Raw genomic sequence first — 25,672 nt, 5'->3', positions numbered from 1 at the left:
GTACTGAAAAACCTTGCAAGCAAAGGGCAAAATTTTGCCAAGATAAACAAGAAAATTTGGCTTAATTTTGTGTCTGGGCTATAAATATATTAAAAATGGGGAAAAAGTAGTCATATATAAATAATAGCTCAATTACATTCAAGAACATGTGGGTGGGTGTTCTGGGTGGAATAATTTGCTAAGGCAGAGCTCTTCTTCCTTGCTTTTCCTCTTCCTCTTAATTTATTCTTCTTGCTTAGTAACTAACCAGCTGAACATGTGCTTCTACTTTTTAACCTTCATTTATATTTTATTCTTCATTCTGTAATTGGAGTGATCTTTCTATAATGGGTTTTTATACATGGGGGGTTTTTTTGATTGGTTTGTTATGGACTAAGCATTTTTAATAGATACCAACACAATGTAAAGCACTTAAGTGTATACCTAGCCTCAGGTGCACACTTCCATTTTCTTAATATCAGGAGAATGGTGCATTTAAAATCAAGGGAATGCTTAACAGCTTTACTATGCCAGTCTTGGTATCGCTGATTTCACTAAATAGTATATAACAACACTATACGGTACAGTACTGTATAACCTGCTGCAACCCCTTCTTCCTTCTTGCCTCTTTTTAGACATTTCTGCTCACTCTTTTTACTTTGGTTTGGTTTGGTTTGGTTTGTTTTCTCTCAAAACTAATGCCAACATGTAATACAATGCTCCAAAATTTAAACTTAGAATCACAGAATGGTTTAGGTTGGAGGGGACCTTAAAGATCATCTAGTTCCAACCCTCCTGCCATGGGCAGGGACACCTCCCACTAGACAAGGTTGCTCAAAGCCCCATCCAACTTTGCCTTGAACACTTCCAGGGATGGGGCATCCACAGCTTTTCTGGGCAATCTGTTCCAGTGCCTCACCACCCTCAGAGAGAAGAATTTCTTCCTGATATCTAATCTAAATCCACCCTCTTCCAGTTTGAAGCCATTACCCCTCATCCTATCACTACATGCCTTTGTAAAAAGTTCCTCTCCAGCTTTCTTGTAGGCCCTTTTGAGACACTGGAAAGCTGCCATATGGTCTCCCTGGAGTCTTCTCTTCTCCACGCTGAACAACCCCAGCCCTCTCAGCCTGTCCTCATAGCATAGGTGCTCTAACCTTCTGACCATCTTCCTCGCCCTCCTCTGGACCCACTCCAACAGAACCATGTCCTTGTTAGGTTGGGGACTCCAGAACCGGACAAAGTACTCCAGGTGGGGTCTCATGAGAGCAGAGTAGGGGGGGAGAATTGCCTCCCTTGCCCTGTTGGCCACATTTCTCTTGATGCAGCCCAGGATATGGTTGGCTTTCTGGGCTGCGAGTGCACATTGCAGGCTTATGTTAAGCTTCTCATCCACCAACACTGCCGAGTCCTTCTCCTCAGGGCTGCTCTTAATCTATTCTCTGCCCAACCTCTATTTGTGCATGGGATTGCCATGACCCAGGTGCAGGACCCTGCAGTTGGCCTTGTTGAACTTCATGAGGTTTGCACAGGCTCACATCTTAAGCCTGTCCATGTCCCTCTGGATGGCATCCCTTCCCTCCAGCATGTCAACCATTCCACACAACTTGGTGTTGTCAGCAAACTTGCTGAGGGTGCACTCAATTCCAACATCCATGTTACCAACCAAGATGTTAAATAATACCGACCCCTGAGGGACACCACTCGTCACTGCTTGCCACTCGAACGTTGAGTTGTTGACCACAGCTCTTTGACTGTGACTGTCCCACCAGTTCCTTATCCACCGAGTTGTCCATCCGTCAAATCTATGTCTCTCCAATTTAGAGACAAGGATGCCTTCTGCAACTTGGCAGTGTGGTTAGAGCCCTTGCCAGTGAAGACTGAGGCAAAAAAATCATTGTATACCTCAGCCTCGTCCCAGGTGATCAGGTCTCCTTTTCCTTCGTGAGTAGGCCCACGTTTTCCCTAGTCTTCCTTTTGTTGCTGACATACCTGTAGGAGGCTTTCTTGTTGCCCTTGACACCCCTGGCCAGATTTAACTCTATCTGGGCTTTAGCTTTCCTAACCTGATCCCTGGCTGCTCGGACAACTTCTCTGTTTTCCTCCCAGACTACCTGTCCTTGCTTCCACCCTCTGCAGGCTTCCTTTTTCTGTTTGAGACTGTCCAGGAGCTCCTTGTTCATCCACGCAGGCCACCTGGCATTTTTGCCTGAGTTCCTCTTTGTCAGGATGCATTGCCTCTGAGCTTGGAGGAGGTGATCCTTGAATATTAACCAGCTTTCCTGGGCCCCCCTTCCTTCTAGGGCTTTATCCTACGGTACTCCATCAAGCAGGTTCCTGAAGAGGCCAAAGTCTGCTCTCCTGAAGTCCAGGGTAGCAATCTTGCTGTGCTTGTGGCCATGCTGTGGCTTCTGTCAAGCCTCCTGGCTGTTGAACTTCCCTGCTACAGATCAAGAAACCACCTGCTCTAGCTACACTATTTCCCATTTTGCAGCTTGGCAGCAGTGAGGAATTTAAGAATTGGTGTGACTATGCCTGGCTTCAGAGTAAGACACAGCAAGGCTCTGGAAGGGGCACACCACCTGAGACATGGTGGTAGCATGCCACACAGAGCAGTGAGTTGGAGTTACATGAAAGCATCCCTGAGATGGCTCCCATTACCCATCGGAAAGTCTGGTCTGCCAGCAAGAAGGCCAAGGCAAACAGTGGGGTTTGCTTGGGATTGTCTTAGTCTCACACTCTCCTACAGGAGCCCCTACGTGTTAAATGAGGTATTATGTACCATGTTTTTCTCTCTCTCTCCTTTTTTTTCTTTTTAATTTTAATGGGGTGCTATTTACATCACTGCAATTACGCTGTTTGTTCTGGCATGCTATAGATAAGCAAGTCTGTACTTGCCAAGACATGCTGGGAATATTTGTGAGAAGTCAGCCGGAGCTGATATTTAACCTAGTGCCTGAGCAGATCGTGACCTCACATTGTATGCACTCAGTTTGGTATTGATGCATAAAAGGAGCAAAGGCAGGAAAGCCTGAGCTGTGCTTTCATTTAAAACTGGGGTATCATCCTAGGTGGATGGAGGAGGAGGAAAGCACCGAAGAGCACATACTGACAACAAAAAAGACTTTTCCCAGCCTCATTGAGGTTTGGATTAAGCCTCACACTGTGAGGGCTCCAATTCACCAGGAGTACAAGCCTGGTAGTCCTCTCCTCAGATCCAGAATCAGCCATGGGCGAGGTTTTTAATCCCAAGGGTCAAGGGAGCCTTGCACAGCAGCAAGCTCCCAGGCTGCGGGAGGAAACCCCAGAAGCTCCTGAATGCAGAATGCCACAGGAAAGAAGCAAGGGCCTCACCAAAGCCTGAGGACCTGGCAAGGGAACCTTTTGAAGTCTTTTTCTTTAATCCTTCTTTTGAAAAATTGTGGCTATTCTTAGCATCTTTTCAACCTGTTCTAGCTTGGGAATCGGTTCCCACTGCTCCTAATTTCCGTGGAGTGCCTGTGCATACGAAGAAGTGAAGCTGGCACTGGCAGTTCTCTCTCTTTGGGAGTGTCCTTGTTTCACTACTCTAGAAAATTCCAGGTTTACAGCTAATTATAGGTAAAAAAACTTTTGGTAGGTGGAGCAACGCGAGACGTGTCCTCACTTCCTGGCGCTTTTGAGGACAGATACATGGCCAGCCAGGCTGTCTCACTGCTCACCGAGTGGTTCGACATGGTGGGGTGACGAACAGTAACAGAGACTCTCCAGAGTCATTGGTGAGAAGCGAGACTAACAATATCAGGTTACTTCCCACAGGAAGGGCTTACAATGAAGAACACAGTGTTTATCTGACATGAATGGTTGGGAGATTACATCATTGGACATACACTGCACCCACATGCTAACACCTGCTACACCCAAAGTGGGCCCTATTTAGCATCTGCTTTTCTGATGTGGATGCATTGTTCTGGCTGAGTTAACTTGAAATGATTTAGGGAAGCATCCTGAGCATTGCTGAGCAGAGATAGCACCATGCACGGATACAAAGGCATTGTTGAGACAAGCTCTACATGGGATGTTCTGCCAAATGGTTCCCTTCCCTTCCTCTTCTCATTTCCTTGTGCTCCTTCAGTCACTGGAGAATGCTAATCCCTTTATTTGTTTATGTGTAAACTGGTGACTTTCCAGACCTGCTACAAAAGACATTTGACTAGAAGACTTTTCTAGAAAGAGGCAGCAAGAGAAGCAAGAAATTTGTTTCCTCAATGATGACTTGGTCGCAGTTGGATTGATCCCCTTGGACCTGAAAATTCTAATACTGCTATGTTTGGTTTGACAGACTCGGAATATGGACAGCCCTGCATTGACAGCTGTAAACAAAAAGGAAAATACTACAGTTGCTCTAATTTTTCTCTTTTATTGAAAATCTGTTTTCAATATCTGGTTTTGACCAGCTCTAGAAAGAACACATTTGCTATGTCTTGCTCATCCAAAGCAGCAAGCTTCTGACATTTTGTTCACAGTACACATTAAAGAGCCGACACACAACTACATCTGAAGGGAGAAAAGCATTTTCCATAGCTAGTCATCACAGTTTGTGAAGGAAAAAAAAGCATTGGTATACAAAGATGTGGGATTTATATGGCCCTTCATGATTTCAAGGCTTGTGGAAATCAACCACCCACTTTACAGACACAGAAAGAGTGAATAGTTTTCTCACTGCTGAATCAATTGAGTGCTTTCTCAGCTTTTAGAGAGGAACTAATCTTGGACTTCAGATGATAAGCTATTATTCTTGCCTGCTGTGATCTAATGTTTAAAGCATGTGCCCCCTGACGTGAAACCAGGTGCCACATTTCAGGCACCTATGAATAATACGGTGCCTCAGCAGGAGAGTCAAATCAGCTAACTGCCAAACTGCTAATTGAAGAGACACCTACAGACAGCACATTCATTGCTGGTTCCAAAAATTTCTCAGAATGAAATACATAGAAATAAAACCCAGGCACTAAGTACTTGAGTCAGGACTTCCTTGTCTTGCCAGTACATTGTCTGAAATCCTTTTCTTCACTCTTTCTTTCTAGCCACAAATGACTTTCTGCCAGCTCAAGCTATTGCTTAGCCATGGAACATACTATCCCCTCCATGGCCCTCTCCAGAGACCGTTAGCAGGGTGAGCAGGGACCATCACCTTTCCTGATGTGGCTGGGCATTGCAGAGCAAGATGCAAGAGTAATGGGCCGAGGCATGGCTCCAAAGGCGAGACCTGTGTTCTTGTCTCTGCACCAGAAACTATTTATCTGCTTTACCTAATAACGTGTTTAGTGTAGTGAGGCTGCTGTGGCTTTAAAAAAGGAGTAATATCATGGTGTTTTTAGGAGATGTGGTCACAGACCTTGTCTTGTACAACTGTAGGAGTCCTTCCCAGTCCCCCAACCCAGCCACTGACACAGGGAAAGTGCCAGTGTCCTTTGAACATCTGCATTCCCCCTCTGCAGATTGGGTTCCTCCCCCATCTTCCCTCTCCCATTCATTCCCCCAGGGGTGCTCCCTACCCCTCTTTCCATCCCCCTCCAGTTCCTCCCATTCCCTCTTTCATCGCTCTCCATTCATCCTCTGCCTTTACCCCCATCCGCTGCTTTCACAAGTGAGGCCTCCTCTCAAACAGCAGTCTCTTTGACCAAGTAACAGTGTTGGAAGCAGAGTCCCCCAGGCCAACTCAGAGCTGCTCTAAATACTCCTAATATGGTCCCCTACGTGCATGTCACTACAGTTGTCTTTAATTGCAGCACTCCCCTTCCAAGGGCCTTGGCAGACCCTTGCTATGTGTCACACAGGGCAAACTGTTAACGGTCACAACCTGTCTTGAGCTCGGTTGCTCTCACATGTGGGTCAAAGAGATTTTTTTTCACTGTTTCTCCCTTAAGCGGCAGTGGTGGTAAGGGATCACTGCTTGCTTCCTGTACCCTCAGGGTCAGAACATCTCTATTTTGGTACAGTGAGTAGAGGCATAGTTCTGGAATTTGCCAAAAAAAAGAGGAAGTGAGCCTTTCAAAGTAAGAGCTGTTCTGAAAAGGGCATGAAACTTGAAAACCACCAACTGCAGGTGACCAGACACTTCTCTTGTAATAGGGATACTTGCTGGCACATAGTGATTCCTTGATGTCTTGATACATGATTTTTGCATTTCCCAAAAGGAAATGGAAAAATAAATAAATTACACATTGCTTTAAAAAAAAAAAAAGTCTTACCCCATCTTTTCACCCCATAATCCAAGTAAAAGGCCATAGCCTTCACATAAAAGATATACAGCAGATTCTTTCATCAAAAAGAAACTAGTGAGTTTGGCATCAGTTTGAGATTTTATTAAAACCATAGGTTTCCATTCTGTACAGAACTGAGGCACTTTTCTTTAAAAAAAAAAAAGTATTAACCACATAGGAAATAATGCAGTGTAAGTGGTTTGTTGATAAAAATATCTCTGAAAGCTATATACAGGATTAATACCACACAACTGTATTAATGTGGAGACTGTCAGCAACTGTAGCAATATATACAAACTACCTTTACACACATAAATATCTTATTTACAGCTAATAAATAACATCCAAAGCTAAATCATGTGTCCTCACGTACAAGAACCCTCACTCCAAGTTCTATATGTGTTTGTATCTGATCCTGTATTAAGAGCACACCTGTTTAGACACTTTTATTTCCTTAAAGAACTTAACACTTAAGAGAAGACTGCAAGAAAATGTGAAGTCTATAGGGAATAAATCATTATATTTATTTTTAGAGGTCTCAAATGCAGTGGCTCAATACTCAGCCCCACCCTCAGCGACTCATCACATCTCTTCTGTAGTTTAAGGGTTAGGAAATCAAATGTGACCAATTTAGGAGTTATTAAAATTCCAACATATTGCACTGTTTAAGACTTTTATCCCCAGATATACTAGCAGCCACGGCTGGAAAAAAAAAAAAAAAAAACAAACTGTGCATATAAATGCATACATGTTGGTTTTGCTTTCAAGATGGGATGATGTTGGAGAAATCACCACCTCCACACTGTCTTGCATATGAAGGAAAAAGACTACAAAAAACAGCATCAATAGTTCACATTACACTTCTTCAGGTGTCTGCCTTCAAGACCTTCTGCCTCCCCAGTATTTTGTTTATCTTCTAGAAAGCTAAAAGAGGGCTACTGAACTTTTCAGAGCACTAGAAAAATTACACGTTACTTTAAAAAGGGGAAGCAGAATGCTTTCAATATATCTATTTTTGACAACTTGCAGCATGTCTAATTCAAGTGTTTTTCAGAGCACTCATTCTTGTGTATCACACAATCAGGCTCCTTTTAACTGTCACAGCTCCTGCTCCTTGCTGAATTCCACCTCAAGTCAGAAAACCAGAAGACCAACTCTAGGATCTATCACTGTTTCACAGCCAAGCAACAAACCAATGTGGGTCACCGACAGCCACAATTCCAGTATAGGGAAACATGGACATACTTGTGGCCTGCCAAGTGGATTCACTTGCACTGAAGGCTGCATGCAGCAGCCACTCAGCTGCATGACTGACATTTGGTGTCAAAGAGCAGAGAAACTGTCACAGTTTTAGCATATGGGATGCAAGCAAGTGGTGGGAAAAAAGAAGAAAAAAAAAATAAATCCGTTTCCTGCAGTTTCTGGTAGCTCAATTCCTTTGCAGATCCTTATTTACACAGTGTTGGAGGCTAGACGGTTTCATTTTCAAGGAATGAAAGCACAGATGAAAAGTTGAATGTCTGCATAGGACACTGGTATTGCTCTCTTCTACAATTGCTGGGGTATTCCAGGGTAAGCTGCATAGAAGTATATAGCTTAACAGATCATACCTATTGCTAAGTGGCACTGGCACCTACCCCCAGTAGAACACATTCATAACCACAAACTAGAAAATTCATCCCCATATTAAGTCATCCCTGACACACAGCAAAGGTGGTTTTTTTACATGAGAAACCTATTCATTTGCTAAACACACATCTGAAGACAGTGAACTCTAGCCACTGAACTGTCTGAAAATTCAGTTATCCAAGCCAGAAAAAAAACCCTGTCCCATTTCAGGAGACTCTTGAAGAGAAAGAAAAGCCAGGGACAGGGTTTTGCTTCTTTTCAATAAATACTAGAAAACTGCTATAGAGGATCTGATGTCAAGAAGCCTTATCACAAGGCACCATGATTAAGCAAAATTACCTATTCCTTCCCAACACTCAAGCCTTTGGCAAGTTGTTTTGCGGGTTTCTTTTTGTTTTTAACTATTTGGATAATGTATCTTTATGGTTAGTAACTTTGTATGCTGAGACTTCCTTACAAGAAGTCTCCTAAGATAGCTAGGAATAGCAGGCAAAAAGCCAGCAGCGGATAAATATTTCTATATATTTGGTTCTGAACATCCAGTCCACAGGGATGAACAGACTCTCCTCCTCCCCAGCGTGGAAAAACTTCATTCTTGTCACTTAAGCAGATTCATGAGCAGAATTTTCTTTAAAGGCTTTCTTGGCACTGGGGAGAAAAAAAAAAAAAAAAAAACAAGAGATAAGGTAAAGAAGAAGATGTAAAATACCTGTTCCTTTTTGTCTTATTTTTCAGACTTAAGATTTAAAAAGTACCACTTAACAGGAAAATAAATTATGTGCTTTTATGGGCTTTTCCTGGCTGCTGCTTGATTTTACACATGTCAGATACACACACAGAGATCTAAAGGCCTCCCCAGGTCATTGCCCTGGAGTGAAGGTCAGCACACATGCCTTTTTATGCAGAACTAGATCTCAGTCTAGGAGTGTCCCCATGAGACCTTTCACACACAGCAATTGCACTAAAATAAATATAAACACTTCTCCAGCTCAAACTTTGGTGGATAAAGTCCAAATACAGCTGGCCCTCCATTTGAAAGTTTACTCTGGGTCAGCAAAAATTATTGATCAAAAAAATTAACGTGCACCAAGGGCTATTAAACAAAGACTCAGTCTCCAATCCAACTCAGAGATGCAAATCTCAGGAAGTCACTCACCTGATGGTTGCCAGCAGAAAGCAATGTGCCAAGGAAAGCACGTGCGTATGCCTGCTCAGCTTCTGTACCAGCCTGCGAATCTGCTGCTGGCCAAATGAGGAAGGAGGGCTCTGGACTGACTCAGTGTAGATGTTTGGACATTCTTCAATTAAGGGTAAACGTAGGGCATCTTTAGATAGAGGCATGTTTTCCTCTTTGTGTTTGTGCCTTGTCTGTAAACCCTAACAGTCATTTATATGTGGCCACCATATGCATGTGAGAGGCAGTGACTTGTACTTCCTTTTCAGATATGCTAACAACCACACAAAGAGGTGGTTAGCAGAGAATGAAATTAGGGGGTTTTAAGCTGCCAAAGCTGCCATAAGCAATCCTGAGGTTATGATGCCTCCTCCCTGAGTTATGCTTATGAAGCCTTGAGAAGACTAGTGCACAAGTCAACTAATCGGGAGGTTTTATTAGATCCTCCTGCTACCACTCAAGCTTCCCCCAAACCAAAACCAAGCGATTGCTCATACCCTCCTCTCTTCCTGTTGACAGGCTGATCCAAGCATTTCACGAATATTGCTGCCTCTTCTCCCTTATTGAGATGTGAGGTGCCATCTCGAGAACAGAACACCACCCTGTGGAATAAATATTGGACAATCACATGACTGAGACACACATCCCTTTTTAACTGTAGGAACAGGACTGGCGCTTGGAAGCTGTCTTTACACTTTGTCATGTGGGGCACTAATACTTTACATGCCTATAAGAAAATTTTTTTTTTTAAAGATAATTCTGTGACAAAAGAAAAACTGGTAAATGCATTATGCACGAACCTAAAACTGTAGCCATAACTTTCACTGGTTCTTTGCATAAAATCTTCTTGTGGCTAAGAGAGCAGAGTCTCTACCTCAAAGTCTCTTGGCTATTTATTTACAGCAGTCCTTGTGTGGCTTTGTCAGGTGAATGATCATGGAAGAAAGCCTTACTCCCTCAAATGTTTGCAAAGTAGGTTGCCAATTCCAGCAAACCTGAGCAGTTGCTTTTCTATTTATCAGTGCTTTCCCCACCCCTATATTTGTTCAGCTCTGATAGCTGTTCTTTGATCAAGGGACTGCCTTGTTTATTCAAAGGAGGAACGTATTATTCACACTACTGTACATAAGACATGCATACTCTGTTCTGGGTCCATTTTGTGCTAACAGATCTCATGTCTAGTGAATATGAATACTTCAAGAGATTCAAGTCAAAGCAGTTCCGTTCAGACTTTGCTGTTTTAACATTCATGCATTAGCAGTGTCCTGCAACAGTCATGTGTTTCAGTCTTCACCCACCATTCAGGTATTCAATTCCTTTGAAAATCCAGTTTAACAAAGCAATGATTTCTTGTGCAAACACACTTTTGGATGGGTTTGTACAAAAATCTAAGCATGCTCTTCGCGAGAAAACCTATGTGAATATCCAGCATGAGAAAGGAGGAGAGGAACTGCAAATACAAACGGATGGAGATCCTCTCCTGCATATTACAACTAACCTGAGGCACATGAGACAGCAGTATGCAAATGTATTATGTGGGAGTAAAACTACAGATTGCAGATCCCCGTGGACGCAAACTTGGCTGACATGACCAACAAATGCCGGTTTAGTGCCACTGAAGCCCTGATTATCGGTGCTGCACCCATTTGTAACTGCTTTCCATGTTTTGTCCCACCCTGAGAGATACCAGGAATCAGGAAACACTGTCAATTAAAACTAATGTAGCTTGTAACAATCAAAACAAGTTACTTTTTCTGAGTTTCTCCTGACTTCACTCTGACCCTCTGGATGTCAAATGTAAAAGGAGTCCACCAGTCTGACCAGCTGAAGAAGGTGTCTTTCTCCCACTGCAGCTTCAGCATAAGCAGGTCACCAATGTCCACTTCTGTGTAAATCAGGAAGGAGTAGGTCTTGTTTGAGGAGACTTCGGGCCTGTGGAGAAGGGAATAAGGAAAAAGAAACAAAAAAAGTGGCAATTGTTGGACAGATAAAGAAAATTAAAGTCCTGGTTCTGTTTCCCTTTGTGTACTTCAGAGAAGAAGGAGGCAACCTCCTCCATAGTTCTGACGAATGGAATAAGGAAAAAAACACCATAAGCTTTTGTAGAAGCACAAGGAAAAGCTTTCTGAAGCAAGGCTGGTAAAATCCTGGGACAGACTACCATACAAGGGGTGTCTTCTCCAGTGCTGGTGGCTCTCAGAAGTCAGACAAACACCAGCCAGGAACAGTTTAGGTTCCTCAGAGTAGAAAACAGACTTTGGTGCTTTCCAGCCCTACATGCAGAAATTTAAGCACAGACTTCTCCTTATTTGTAGAGCTGTGGAAGCAAATCTCAGGTCTCCCTTAGCTTCTGCACTGGGGCTTTCAGACCCATCAGACAATTAACTTCTCCTTTTAGGGAGAAGGTCTTATCAAGGTCAGCTCCTATAGAGCTTAGATCATTAGCTTTAGCAGCAGATGTGTCCCTTTGATCAAGGACAAGAGCAGGTTCTGGGACCCTGTAAGATTTCTGTAGCTGAAGCTAGAATAAGTTTTTCCGTGGGGGCTTTAACAGATTTAGGTAGACTCAACAGCACATTGCAGTTGTTTCTGTAACTACTCACAGTGTGAAAGCAATGTTCTCGCTCTGATCTAGAGTGCCATAGAGAGAGATCAGGAATGGCTGGTTTGTCTTGGTCGTATTAGTCTTTCCAAAGAAATGGATCTTGACCTGGTAATGAAAGACTGGAAAAAACACAAAAGAAAAAGGCCGTTAGGAAAAAACTCAACCTCCAAAGATATTACTGGTGACAAAACCACACAAAACCCACCATGCAAATCTTAGGCTGGACTATGCCAACATCAGTAAATTGAGGAGTTTAGTTGCCTGCAGGTATCCAGGGAACCATTTTTGTGAGCAGGTAAAGATTAGGATGCAAAGGAATCATGATTAAAAAACACCTTTGCAGCTCTTGAAACTAAACTCTCCACTTAAGTTGGCTCTGCATTTAATAACCCCTGAGTCTGCAGTATCGCCTTCAAACTTTGCTATCCTTGACTTGAAACAAGTGAGCTGAGTTCTCCTCACACAGGAGCCTTGGGAAAAAAAATTCAGCCCACTGACACTGCTGATCGAGCAACCAATGCCAACAAAACACTACTCTTGCAGCTGTTCTAACACTGCAGGAATGTGCCCTCTGGTTGCTGGTCCATCACACAATGAGCATACCATGTGGTAGAGTCAAAACTAGAGAAAGGAAAAAAAAAAGTAGTAGTAAAATCCAACTCGGAAGATATTTCCCCAGCTGAAAGCCTTCCAGTTCTTTCTGGCAGCGTCCTTCTCAGACCTGTGGCAATGAGAATCAAGAAGTGCTGTGATATTTTAATGAGGGCTGGTGCTCCTCTGGCAAATGCACTATGAAAGCCACAAGTCTGATGCTTGCACATCTTTACAGAAGTTGTGCAGCAGGCTGAGCTCTGCTGATTATTTTCCCAGCAGTAGGAAAAATTCATTTGGATGAAAAATACTAAAAAAATTTGGAAGATGCAGTTGTTCCAAGTGACCAGGCCACAGAGTAAATAATCTTAAATTTTGCTACTTAGAAGCGTGTTACAAAATACCTTCCTTTTTGTATTCTAACCCCCACCTCCACACCCTGATTAAGATGACACCGCTTTTATGAGACTGCACTTTAGCTTGCATTTAACTGCAGGCAAGCTTCAACCCTGCTCACTGCAGGCACCAAAGCAGCAATATCGTCATCTGCAGCACGCACCCACCCTGACACACAGCTGAGCAAAAGTACTGGTCTTGCTCACCAGTAAACAAGCAGGACCTACCTTTGTAGGGCATCTGAGCACGGGTCTTCAAGTACATTTTGGTGTTCCTCTTCGTTCTCACTCTGTTGACCTTGTAACCCAAATTGTTGCAGCGGTTCTTACGGCAGCTCAGGCAGAGACCCTTCTCAAAGGCCTCCTTCGTGTTGCAGCGGTAGGCCATGCTGGGCTTTTCTTCGTAGAGGAGTGAGTCAATGAAGAGGTGGATGGATCGTTCATGGGAGCATTTCACCAGCTGATCCACATCTTGAAAGAATGAAGACATGTACTATGTATACACACATACATATAATGATATAAACCCCTACTAAGCAATGCTGTCAACAGGCACAATCCACTATGCCAGAGCTGGGCTTTATAGGGTGACTTTTAAAAGCACTTAAAAGAACAAGTGCCTGTGTCTCAAAGAGATCTTTGCTTGCAGGAAGCTTGTAGCCTACTGAAGATCTCCCTTCGGATGTTATACTGTTTGTTTCAGAGCAGCCTCACCTGCAAAGCCTTTTTCCGCAATCAGACGGAGTGCTTCTCCCAAATTGCAACCTGGCTGGAAACCTCCACCATTAGGATAAATATCAATGTGTCCAACAGGCTTCTGGATCCCAATGCTGCGGTCTGGAGAGCCTCGAGTGTAGGTGTGTAGGACATCGACAAAGTCAGCATCATCCGGGGAGAGGCGGGTGAGAGCATCGGCATACTCAAAGGTAGGACCAGCTGGATCCAGCCCTTTATGGGGCAAAACACAAAAGAAAACTGAGATTGTCTGCCAAAGACACCGACAGTAAATGCCAAACTCAGCTACCACATTGGGCTGGAGTATTGCATGTGGTGTCGGTGTCACTGCAGACATTATGGTGGGATCATTTAAGTAGCATTCATGTATTCAGGAGAATTAAATACACTACCTTGAAATGCTGTCACCATTTAAAAAAAACAAGGTTTATGTAAACATGTGTAAAGAAGCCCAGGTAACTTCCTCACAGCTGTAGCATTTCCAGTGGATGGAAGAAACCAGCTAGTAAATATTTTCTCAATGCCTTCTTCTCCTGTCAAAAATTGTAAAATTTCTATCTGAAGTGTGGAAAATGTCTTGCTGCTAACTCCCTGCCAGGGGAACAAGTGGGAAACATAAAGAGAGCTGCACTGTTTACATGCCTAAGGGGAAGGGGATTATTATGGTAAACTGTCAAGCTGCGGCAACACTGACATCAAAAACACCCAGAACTATTCTGCCAGTGAACAAGTTCTCCGTCTTGAATCCAGACAACTACTTGAGAGATGGCTGAAGGCAGAGCTGAAGGGACATGTCTTCTCTGCAGCCCTCAAATGGGGACAGGCACCTGGGTTGCCCACCCCTGGTCAGCCTCTCCCGGTCTGACCTGCCTCCTCCTCTGCTGTGAGGACTTCAGTGACCACAACCCATCTTTCCCTGCGCTCAAAGGTGATGCTGCTTTCCCATCCTGGGCACCAAGGGCAACTGTGGGGGGCATAACAGAGAGATACTGGTATTTGAGTGATTTGGCAGCCTTGGTGAAAGCAACAAAGCTGCAGCTGAGAGAAAGGAAGGGTAGAGTGACTAGCGCTTTGGCCTCCTCATTTTAATCTGCACTCTCTCAGGAGCCAGCCTTTCCTGATGCAACTGCCACCTATCCCACCCCCCAGCATGCCTGTGGATCTGGGATCACAGCCAGGCTCAGGTGAAAGGGCAAAGGGTGCCAGGAGGAAGGGAGCTAGGCTCCCATTTGAATGCTGCTCCCAAGCTCTCTCAGCAGCAAAGACACCACAGATGAGTGCTTTTCTTAGCCTCACTTGCTGATGTTGGCATTTCTTTTGTCACTGAGATCAGTGCTAGGGGCTCAGCTCTCCAGGTGCTGGGCTATACACCAGCCCTAGAGCAGCCAGGCACTCTGCCTTCTCTAGCACACTAAGATATCTAAGCATGCATAGGAACAGGGCAAGCATATGTATACTTCCCTCTCCTTCCCAAAACCATCCCACTATTATTTTAAGCCTAGAATATTACTTAAGCCTGTTAGGATTTATTTTTTTATTAACCCACAGTGGATCTCTTCCGATTAGCTCTGTTCAGTCTCCCCTTGTGGCCATATAAAATTCTTGCGTTTGCAGCATCCCATGGCAAGGATGTCTGCAGGTACTTACACCCACTGCAGGAGGATCCACCTCCTGTTCTTTTTAAATGGCTCCCACCAGCTGCCAGGGATGACTGCCTGCATGAAGACAACCAGCTGAAGTTCTGATGCTGCAAGAGATATTGTGACCTTCTCCAAGCCACAGGTTTGGCCAGGCTCGATTACATCCCCTCCAACTAGTCTTTCTTCGTGGCCAATGAATCCTCTGCCTACTCACTCATTTCTTGTGCAGAATATTAAGGCTTCTCACCCACCACCTTTGTTGTTTTCTGAACCTTTTCCAGTTCTACTACAGAACTATCAGCCCTGCTGATTCAATAAAGCATGAACACATAACCCAAGTACTGCCAACAAGCAACAATCGTTCTGGTGATTTTCCAGAGGAACATAAAATACTTCAGCATGGAAGAGACAAGACTCTCCACTCTACAGCAACAGTTTTCTTACCAGTAATTCTGTTCACCTTCTTCTTGGTCAGACTCCCAGCAATCCCAGCAGCGTGAGCACCTAGACTGTACCCCAGCAAGTGGACATTGTTGAGAGGATAATTGAATTTCTCCTGCAGAAGAGAAGAATTTGTTTAAAGTTTGACTTCAAATGGGAAAACATCAGAAGACATAAAGGAAGATGTTTTGTAAACACTGGGATTTCTCTTTGAGCCATGAATAATAGAAGAAATACTAAATACAATTAACATAATTTTGTGCCATACTAGGTCACTTGAGTTAACTAACTCAAGGCAAAAATCTAAGCAGACAGGGATGCAGAATGAAGGACAGAACACAGGGCTGTGTATTATCAAAGGTTTTCAGCCACCCGCTCCACAACAGTTTCTAGATCTCCCAAGTATTTCACAAAGGCAGGGCAGACTTCTGTTTCCCAGGGGCTGGCTGCTGTATAATATATGTGAACCCATCTTTCATAGCTAACTCTCACAGAGCTTTCGGAAATACTGTGGACTCACAGGGCTCCACAGACCACAAGGTGAAGTTTATGGAATGCATTATAAAAGGCCTCCTTGCGTAGCAGATAACCATTACATTAAAGCTGCGATTTTATCAACAGAAGTACTGTCTGCAACAGCTTAACTCCATCTACACAACAGGAGAAGATTAACACAGCTGCATCATTGCTTTTTTGTCTCCCAGGACACTATGTACAGCCTGAGGCACATGGCTACATCTTACCTCCATCCAGTCAATAAACATCGCAACATCCTTTCCCACCAGCTTAGTATATGCAGCGGACACTGGGTAGTGCTGCTGAGCTCGAACTAGCCAGTCCACCACAACGACGTTTGAATCAGGTTCCCTCTTGTACAGAGCATCCACCAGCTTTGGGACCCAACTTTCATACATTCCTGTCACCTGGTTGTTGTTTTTTTTTTTTTTTTAATTGAAAAAGGAGATATGTTAATATTATCTGTGTGGTATATAGACACCTCAGCTGATGCATCTAGCACGGTTTATCAGGAGTATGGTTAAAAGGGAGATTTCTCCCTTTTCTTCTTACCGTCCACCCATGGATCACCACAAAGGTTTTACTGGTATGGTTGAAGTTGCATCGTGCCAGGCTGTCCACCTGCCCAGGAACCAGGTAGCAGACATCTTCATCAGGCTCTGCAGGCGTCCTTAAGGAAAACTTGCTCTCAATTCCCTCGAAATTGGTCTCAGCTTCTGATATGCAAGAGCACAGGAAACATACAACAGTGTTTTAGGAGTATTAGGACAAACAGTTCAGAAGTCACAGGTACAATGTTGGAGAGATATCAGAACAGTCGAGAAACCAGACAAGCGTTTTTCATTTCCTACAGTGCTCCTTTCACGCCACAACGGACATGTAAAACGCGTGAAGATTGTTCTCCCTCTAAAGTCCTGCTACAACAGCAAGAACCTGGTTAGCTGTCAGAGAGGTATGAATTCCTTTTAGAAGTCAGCATTTTCCCCATTACATTATTGAGCAGGAAACACGTTAATTACCACAGCAGTGCAGAAGACTGCACAGGACAGTCATAGTACATGCAGGAAAGCAGCAAGTTCCTACCATACTATTACATATTTTGGTGGTGCACCTTCCACATCACTTCATCAATAATCACTGCCTAACAAGGCTCTTTACACCACCCAGTAGCTGCAATGCATTAAAAATAAGAGCTGCAAAGTCACCACTGTTTTACAAAATGCTAGCTTTAACTTTTTTACCAACAGAGAAAAACAGGACACCCATTAAGAAAACTGAACTAGCAAAGCAGAAGCCTGTAGTTTGAAGGCAGTATTTTTTCAGACCATCTGATAGGCAACACTGCAGAAAGAGAATCTTCCTCTGCCTGAACCTATTTTGAATCCTGGGTTGGGAGGAAGGTGAAGATCATGTACTGGTGGTAACAAAGCATGTGATGACATGAAAAGGCCACTTCTTAGAGAACTCCCTCCAGCTTCAAAACCTGTTTCCCTTTTGTTCCTGCCCAGGCACAGAAGAGACTTTAGGCTTCATGCTACCTACTTCCTTTGGGAAGAAACTTAAATGCCTCGTCCTTTCATGTCTGATTCAACACTTAAGTACCTCTACATCCAGCAGCCCCTGTAATTAACTGTGGGCTTAAACTCCAATGCTTTTTGAAAACTGGGCCCTACTTTGGCAACTTGCGTTCAGCAAATATTGACTGCCTGTTTTCCAAGTAGAGCTGAACTCAGGCCAACTCTGTCTGCTCAGTGTTGTGTTTTCTGGCATCATGACCGCCACGCTTTCACAAACTCCTAAACACACATTAATGAGTGGCTCCAAGCCACGTAGGGAATGCAAAGGGACATGGTGAGGACCTCATGCCAGACAAGCAAAACAGATTTCCACTGCCCTTCTTTTTCCCGTTGCAGAAGAGGTTTTCTATGATAACTGGTAGATTAGTATTTCTCCATCAAGTTGTGCTGCATCACTTAGAGGCGGTGAATAATGAACTGGTTTGGGTTTTTTTCTAGAACTTAAGTTTTTCTAGTCTTCTCATTCAAGCTACCATACTCAGCAGGGCACTGACTTATGTCCAACCTCAACTCGGTCCTCAGTAGCTGTAGAAAGTCTGTGAAGTTCCTGCTGTGCTTAGAGGGCCACAGAAATGAGGGTCTAACCTCTTGTGCGAGGTGTAAAATCAGCATACAGGCTGGTAACAAATGCTTGTGTGCAAGCCTCAGAGAGACTGCCATCATCCACAATCAATGGCCTAACATTGCTTGAGTTTTTCAGGACTTCTGACCTGCTCAAAGCAAAGCACATTCAGAAAAGTAACAAGAACTGTTCAGTGAACAGAGGCAGTGCTCAGCTTTAGGTTTTGACCTTGACTGCATTAGGCTGGCTAGCTAATCCAGGATAATTACACTGAGGCCCCCCTTCCTGCCTCTTTCCCCCTAAAGAAGGGATAAAGTTTATGAAAAACACCTTTCTCCAAACCAGTAGGAGTATTCACATAATAGTGAATATAAGACTTTACCTACGTAAAGCAAAATTTACCAAACTAACCAAATGCTGATCTTTCTCAGAAGTCACCCCTTTCTTACATTTTTGCACATTCAAAACTTCGTTTTCTCACCAATAGAGTACAAAACCCCTTTCTGAAACAAATCTTTAGACTTACGCTATTTACCTTTTAGCCAGAAAAAGGAAGGTCCCGAAGGCTGATTGGTTAAATATCAACTGTAACTTTTCACTCAGCAGTGAATCAGTAAAACCTTGAAAAGACCAAGGAGAGCTTTCGACTGCAAGGCACACAATGCAAGGACTTCCAGTTATGTATATTCCTGCCCAGCACAGGAAGGCGAACAAGAATAGCCACCTGCTCACTAGTTAATAGTGCTTCCTTTCATACTTAGATATCATTTCCCTTTTGAATTAAATCTATCTGATAATCATCCAAAATCTAAATTAAATTGATATCCTGCTTTGTAGTGTGTTTTCAATTAGAAACACATGCTAGAGTTTCCATGCAAGTTCAGACCACAGCTCTTCTGGAAATAAGTTTGTAACAAAGTAAATTTACAACTCTAAGCGCACCATACTTAAAGGTGCACTTAAACTGCTGTACAGTGGCACCAGCCACTGAAGATGTGCAAAGAGCTTCACAAATATTCATGTGTTTCAGCCTAAAAATCTTTGGGTGGAACTTAAGGACATAGGAGGAGCACTGAGATGCAGTTACCACCTGGAAAGCAGCAGCTGCAAAAAAAGACCAGCCCATGAGTTAGGGAAACGGCAGAAGGCTACGCTGATCATTTAGCTACGTTGCATGAGGAATTAAAAGTGAGAAGAAATTATTGTTAGCATCTTTTATGCTCACAAGAAGTGACACATTGTCTAATGCGCACATATGCTCAGTTCCAGCAGAAAGATACCCTCTCGATGCGGGACGCGTGTGTGGTGGTGTTTGTTACAGAATTCTTAACGATGTGCTCAGTAAGAAGCTATCCTCAGAATTCAGCTTTGCAAATTCTGCAGGGCTCAGAGCTTAAGATAGCTTGTCTGTATCTCGTGTTGTACTGCACACATGCTGCAGTATCACCTCACCTCCCACCTCCTGCAGATTAAATTTGACAAATACAGTACAGAGGTGCACAATATATGTACACACTCACCACACATACTGACATCTATACGTACCATGCTTTAAAACTGCAGCAGAGAAGCTACAAAGCATATCACTTGAGAAAACTAGCACTCCCCACTTCTACTTTTGTACCTTAAAGTATTTTGGTCCATTTAAAAAAGTTATTCAGAACCAAACTTTGTCATACATAAGACTTTTGTCGCAGATCTTTTCCTCATAGATTTAAAGTGAGAAGTCTCCTTGAATCATGTCCAAACTGGGCTAGTCAAACGGTTGGATCTCATTCTTACAGCCTTACACAAAGCCGAAGAAATGCAGAGACAAATGCAGACTGTACATACATACTGACCACAGGTTAGTTAATTATAAGTTGTAACCCAAATTAATTAAATCAGGGAGAATCCAGAAGTGAGGAGTCTTCATCTTGTTTCTGAAAGGTGGATAGAAATTTACCTGAATTTGCATCAGGTTTTACATAATGTAGACATAGAAATCAGATATAAAGAAATTTATGTGCATGCATCCATACTGAGACACTGGAGTAGCTTTTAGTGACAAGACTGCAAGCCCATTTCTAAACAAGGCCTTGAAGAGAAGCAGGCCTGGAGGTGAAAATGTAGGGACAAAACAAATCCATGCTTCACCCCCAAAAAAAAAAATTCACACTTTCCCAGGCTTAGTTCAGCAGAGGTATAAAGGCATGTGCTCTGCATTGCAAAAGCTTCCAGGTGCACAGCTGTGAATACAAGCCCCTGTTACAAAATAAGGTTTTCTGGCCACTGCTATGTGCTTACAGTTAACAAGGTGACCTGCAAAGGGATTATTTAGGGAACTGGAAAAGGGAGCAGAAATAAGAATTAAGCCACCAATTTCAGACCCCAAAATGGTTTTCCAAACAGCCTACAGGCTGCATTGCCAAACTCTGTTTTATCATTCTCTGCAAACTTTATGATGCTTTTCTTACACCTCCATTTACATATTTTCAGTTTTCATATTTAAAAAAAACCTGTCCTGTACATCAAGGTATACAGGATATCATAGAACTCAGAAGAAAGTTCAAAAAAAGCTTAGAAACGGGGAAAGGTCAGTAGTTTCATTTTCCTGTTTAGACCTCATGACAATTTGCACTTGGCATTTGTGAAACTCCATTCAGCTAAGGACTCTTGTCAATTTTGAAAGCGTCACACTGACTTTATGCATTCTGACACAGTACAAATACAAGTTCATACACTAGTGAAGAATTCAGCTTCAAGTTTCCTTCACTGGAAGCCCAAGGCAACCTGGCAACTGATTTTGATGAAGAAAACTGTTTATCACTGGTCAATGGGTGGAGAATGTGGGTTTTGAGGAAGTAACAGCATCTGGAATATTAATCAAAAGTTAAACTGTCCACATCAGACACAGGATGCCAAATATGATAACAATGCCTTTGCCAGAATCACGGTTTTTAAAAAGGGAATCTTTGATAAACAACGATTTCCTAGTGTTATGTACACAGAAGTGGAAATACTATTAGCTAGGTGCAAAGATCATTAGAAATTACACTGCTAGGCTGTGCAAACTCAAGCCCACACAGACATGCACGCACACACACACACACACACACAGAGCAGCAAACGTCATCTGCATCTAACATCAAACATTTACATAACCAGCTGGAGTTAACTGGAATAACTCTTCCCTCAGCTGATAACCAGCATTAGCATCACCCATCAATCAGTCATACTGAACTCCTAAATGAGTTCTGAAGCAAACTTGTGGTCAGCTGTAATAAAGGGGCTTTACCATAGAAATTGTTATTGGTTACTTTGATCTACACTATAAACTGGAAGCGGACTACTGTGTGTTGCAATCCCATGAAACCTATCCCACGAGTCAGGTTATTGTTTAACATTGCTGCAAAGAAATTACAACTTCAAGGTTTTTTACATCTTCCTTAGAGGCAGAGCCCTGAGAATACGTTCTCCTTCACTTCCCAGGCAGAGTCACAAGAAAGAGCAACACCTCTGAAAAGCCACTGGGCCCAAGCTCAGATGCTGAGCAGGGACCTCCCAGCTCAAGCCCTGCAGCTGGCAAGCAAGGGCAAACGGCTGTTCTCACACTCGCCCTTCTCCGAGGCACTCCTGTCAAACAGATCCTTACTCAGCCACAGCTGGGAGGCTTGTAACTCAATCCTGCAGAGCTCTTGCCATCCATCAGTCCCTCTGGGATATCTGGAATTAGCGCAAGACAATAAAATGCAATCACTGTCAGGCTTTGCAGTAATATGGAGGAAAGGATGCATGAGAAAGCCACACCATGCAAGTACTTCCTGCACAGAAGAGATTCCAGAAAACTTTTAGGAGTGCTAGCGCTCATGCTATTCTCCAGCACACTTTTGATGCCTGACAGCCTCACCTCTGTGCCTTCTCAGAAATGCATTGTTTCTAGAAAGGCCATGCCACAGCTGCCCCCGTAGGTCTATCCCAAACACAGACATAGCAAAAGCCAGCAGCTCACATCACAAAGCAGCCTAAGTCTGCTGTAACTCCTGACGCTGGATTTACACTGGTAAAAAGAGAGACCAAAATGTATTTCTAGTAATGTTTTTATCTTTTCCTGGAACACCAATGTTATCTTCACCTAGAATATCTTTTTTTGTGTTGTTTATTAAATACTCTGAATTCCTGGAGGGATGGATCATGTGTTTTCCATGGTTTCAGAATATCTTTTTACTGTGGTGTGGAAGACCGAAGGCTTGGATAGCTTTAGGATTGTCACACAACCTGTTTTCATATAACCTGTTCCTAAGGAAAAATAATGTAATCATTAGGAAGTCTGTGGCAAATCAGTTCCTACAGGAATGAAGGCTTGCTCTGGCAAGATAGTTATTTTAACATCTGACACTTGGATACTGTGATGAAAACTGCTTTTGATTGCCCCTGGTGGCACAAGATTGAATTCAAAGCAAGAATACATTCCTTTGCCTGTGCCCTAGCACCCCATCCTCTTAAATAACAAAGGCATCTGCAGTGAAAAAAGCAGCAGTTTCTATATTCCATTTTAGTATCACACAGCAGCTCTAACAGCTACAGCCACATTTTCTTCTAAGGCTGTGGACTTTTAAAGATAGACATTATGTGTGGGAGATTAGTGTAAGAAAGTAAGACTGTGACAGGGCGCTGCTAACAGAAGTTTGAGGAGTAGCAGTTCTCCTAAAACTAGTCTCCTGGCTCATTAAAGCTGCAATCATGTTGTGATTAACCGAGACAGTGCTAGTGAACATCTAATAGTCAACATTCACACATGTTCCACTTTCTCTAGCCTGCAGGGTGCCTATGCACAAATGCAGGCACAATAGGTGTAGTGTAAGTGCATTCATATATGTATATGCAGACACTGAGAGAGTATGCCCCTCTGTTCACTTTTTCCCTAACGGAATCTGCTGCAATAAAGGCATTAACTACATTCCAAACACATTATCAAGACACTGATGAAACTCAGCCTTGCCTTGAGACAACTTGGACCAAGAACCGTAGGAAGTTGGGACGCGGGGCTCCCATGAGATGGGCGAGTCCTGTGCAGAACGGAAGACCCTGGCCCCGCAGGGAGCCGAGGGACCGACCCTACCGTGGTGCTACCGCTGTCCCAATCCACCTCCAGCAAGGGACTCTTGGAAGCCACCTTGCTCCTAGGGGAAAAAAGACATCCCAAACCGCCACAGCCCGTGCCATCAGCCCGGCAGGTTGTGCCTGCGCTCCAGGCAGGGAACGGGCTCCGGGTCTGTCCTAAGAGGATGCAGGTCTCCCCACCATCGCTCTCCAGCGCCTTCCCAGGCCACCCAGGTCCCGCAGCAACCCCAGCGCCGCGGGAAAGTCTCGCAACGCTAAACTGCAAACTCCCCGTTTCCCGCCATGCCGGCGGCATTTCCCCCGGGCACACCTCCCCCCCAGATGCAGCAGGCATGCCCGGCAGCGGGGCCAGGCCACCCGCCCCCCCGCACCGCCCCCTCCCCGGGCCGCCACTTACCGCCGGCGGCGGACGGGTCCGCGCCGAGAGCCGCCACCCAGCGCAGGCAGAGGCAGAGGGCAGCCAGCATCGCCTTCCTCCCCATCTCGCCTCTTCGCTCCCTGCGCGGCAGAAAAGTTTCGGTGCAAAAGTTTTTGGTTTGCTTTTTTTTTTTTTTTTTTTTTTAAATTTGAGGTTTTCGTTTGGGTTTTTCTTTTTTAAAAATACAACTGCAGCGCACAACTAACGCGATGGCAGTGAACCGCTCCGGGAGTCCCCCCAGCAGCGGCAGGCCAGCCAGCCAACCCCCCCTGCCACCACCGCTCCCTCCCCGGGCCCTTATGTCCCCGACAATATGCAAATATGCAAATGAGCCCGCGCACCCCATTGGGCGCGCGCCGCGGGGGCGGGGCGGGGCGGAGCGGGGGCCGTTGCAGGGGGGCGGGGGGGTGTCACCGAGCGGAGCCTGAACGGCTCCCGCGGGGCGCCGCGACCCGGCACGGCCCCGTCCGGCCCGGCACGGCCCCGCACGGCCGAGGCAGGATCTCAGGCAGCGCGCATCAGTGCGCAGAGCCCTGGGCTCTTGAGCCCCCGGGCCTGGCTGCTCCCCTTGCCCACCCGCATCTGCCCCCTCCCCGCCGCGCCAGCCCTGCCCGCGCGGCCCCGCCGCTCTCCCCTTGGTCCTCCCTGCCTTTGGCGACCTGGCTCGCCGTGCCTCGGATATGGTCTTCCCTCCCATCCGTGCTTTTGCACCAGGAGCCAAGCGCTAAACTGATTTTCAGCTCAGTGCCTGCAAGGGGCCTTCTACTGTTCCCTTGAAAAACCTTTGCCAAAGCCTTGTTTTGCCGGCACTCAAGGGGATGGAAGTTTGGAGCGTAAATTGGTTCACTGGAGATTGCATCTGCACTCTGGGGAAACGCAAAGTTGCCTCTGAGCTTTTCAACTCTCTCTGCCCTTCTCTCAGCAATATGGTTTGCAAGCAGCTTTGCGTCAGTGGCCACTGGGTGAAAGATCAGTTATGTAATGACGTGTAATAGAGAAATATTAAATTAATAACAAGACCAGTTTTCATTTCACTGCGCTGTGTGGTGTCAAAGGCCCAGCTTCATCAAGAAGCTTAATGACACTTGCAGGCAACGAGGGCTCCCTGGGTTTTGCAACGTGAAGCAAATGGGATCGGCTTTAAGGGTAACCAGTTCTTCTCAGACTGGACACCTTAGGAGACTGGCTGGCTCATATTAGCAAGGCTATTCAATAAAGGTTCCTCGAGTGTAGAACTGGTCACCTTTGCAACGTTAGATTCCAATAAAAGACCAGTAATATCTATGCGTGAGAACACATCTTCTGCAGGACACAACTTGACATTCTCCCACCACCAGCCCGTATTTATATCCAAAAGGCATTGAAAGAATGTAATGAGGGCGCAAACTGATTGTGCTGAGACTTTCTTTCCAACTGAGACAACCGGGGCGGCAGGGTCAGGGAGGGGGGCTAAAGCAGTGGGTGAGGCAGTGTGAGAGGGTGGGAGTCAGAGGCAGGGGATAGGAGGTGAAGAGGCTGGGGGTCAGGGGGGAGACCAGCCGTCCTCACCAGCAAATTGTGGTGGCGTGAGAAGGGAAGTATATGGTTTCTGCTGCAGTTTGCTAAGTACCGCGCATACCCTCTGCCCAGTGTCTGAGACCCTCTCATCAAAACAATATCAAGAATTTTCTTGTGTCTTTTTTTTTTCCAAGCGTGGACTAAACAATGCATTTTCTCCTGATCTAATTTAGTTGAAACTCTATAGTGTAATTTCCCCCCTAGAAATAAGCCTGACTCTATCTAGGTTCAGACATCCTTCCTAGAGAATTCCAGTCTCTGCAGCCAACATCTGGCAAACTAAAAGAACAAACAATTTAAAGCAAGCTGCTGTAACGGAGACTGTTGTGCCACCTTGATCGCAGGTAGCAGTTGATGATACCAACCCAGCTGGAGCAAAACACAGCATGAAGACTCGTTTTGCACAGCTACTTCCATGGCTAATGAAGCAAAAACTTACGTTACAATATGATTGTGGGAAGACAACTAGTGTCATTTTAACTGCTGATAGGATTGGATTAAGCAG

The 25,672-nt window shown here is 44.5% G+C and overlaps 1 protein-coding gene across 1 annotated transcript; it reads right to left on the bottom strand.

The window, feature by feature from the left end:
• Window positions 1-6,311: 6,311 nt before the first annotated feature.
• LPL (lipoprotein lipase) lies at window positions 6,312-23,890 on the bottom strand. The gene is made up of 10 exons (XM_054185779.1): window positions 23,590-23,890; window positions 16,503-16,666; window positions 16,178-16,357; window positions 15,438-15,549; window positions 13,333-13,566; window positions 12,847-13,089; window positions 11,631-11,751; window positions 10,777-10,959; window positions 9,525-9,629; window positions 6,312-8,501 (listed from the first exon to the last, which is right to left on the bottom strand). The coding sequence occupies exons 1-10, from the start codon at window positions 23,672-23,674 to the stop codon at window positions 8,456-8,458; spliced, it is 1,473 nt and encodes a 490-aa protein (XP_054041754.1). The 5' UTR covers window positions 23,675-23,890; the 3' UTR covers window positions 6,312-8,455.
• Between the last annotated feature and the right edge of the window lie 1,782 nt (window positions 23,891-25,672).

Source organism: Rissa tridactyla, chromosome Z (assembly GCF_028500815.1).
Source record: "Rissa tridactyla isolate bRisTri1 chromosome Z, bRisTri1.patW.cur.20221130, whole genome shotgun sequence".
Taxonomy (NCBI): domain Eukaryota; kingdom Metazoa; phylum Chordata; class Aves; order Charadriiformes; family Laridae; genus Rissa; species Rissa tridactyla.
The sequence above is the reverse complement of the archived record's forward strand: the minus strand, read 5'-3'. Positions and strand labels throughout refer to the sequence as shown.

Excerpts from the sequence above, each read along its gene's own strand:
- LPL (XM_054185779.1), bottom strand. The coding sequence starts at position 23,674 with ATGGGGAGGAAGGCGATGCTGGCTGCCCTCTGCCTCTGCCTGCGCTGG. Across the intron at positions 13,090-13,332 it reads TGCGGAAAAAGGCTTTGCAG|ATGTGGATCAGCTGGTGAAA; the intron begins GTGAGGCTGCTC and ends CATTCTTTCAAG. Across the intron at positions 10,960-11,630 it reads GAGAACATTGCTTTCACACT|GCCCGAAGTCTCCTCAAACA; the intron begins GTGAGTAGTTAC and ends CCTTCTCCACAG.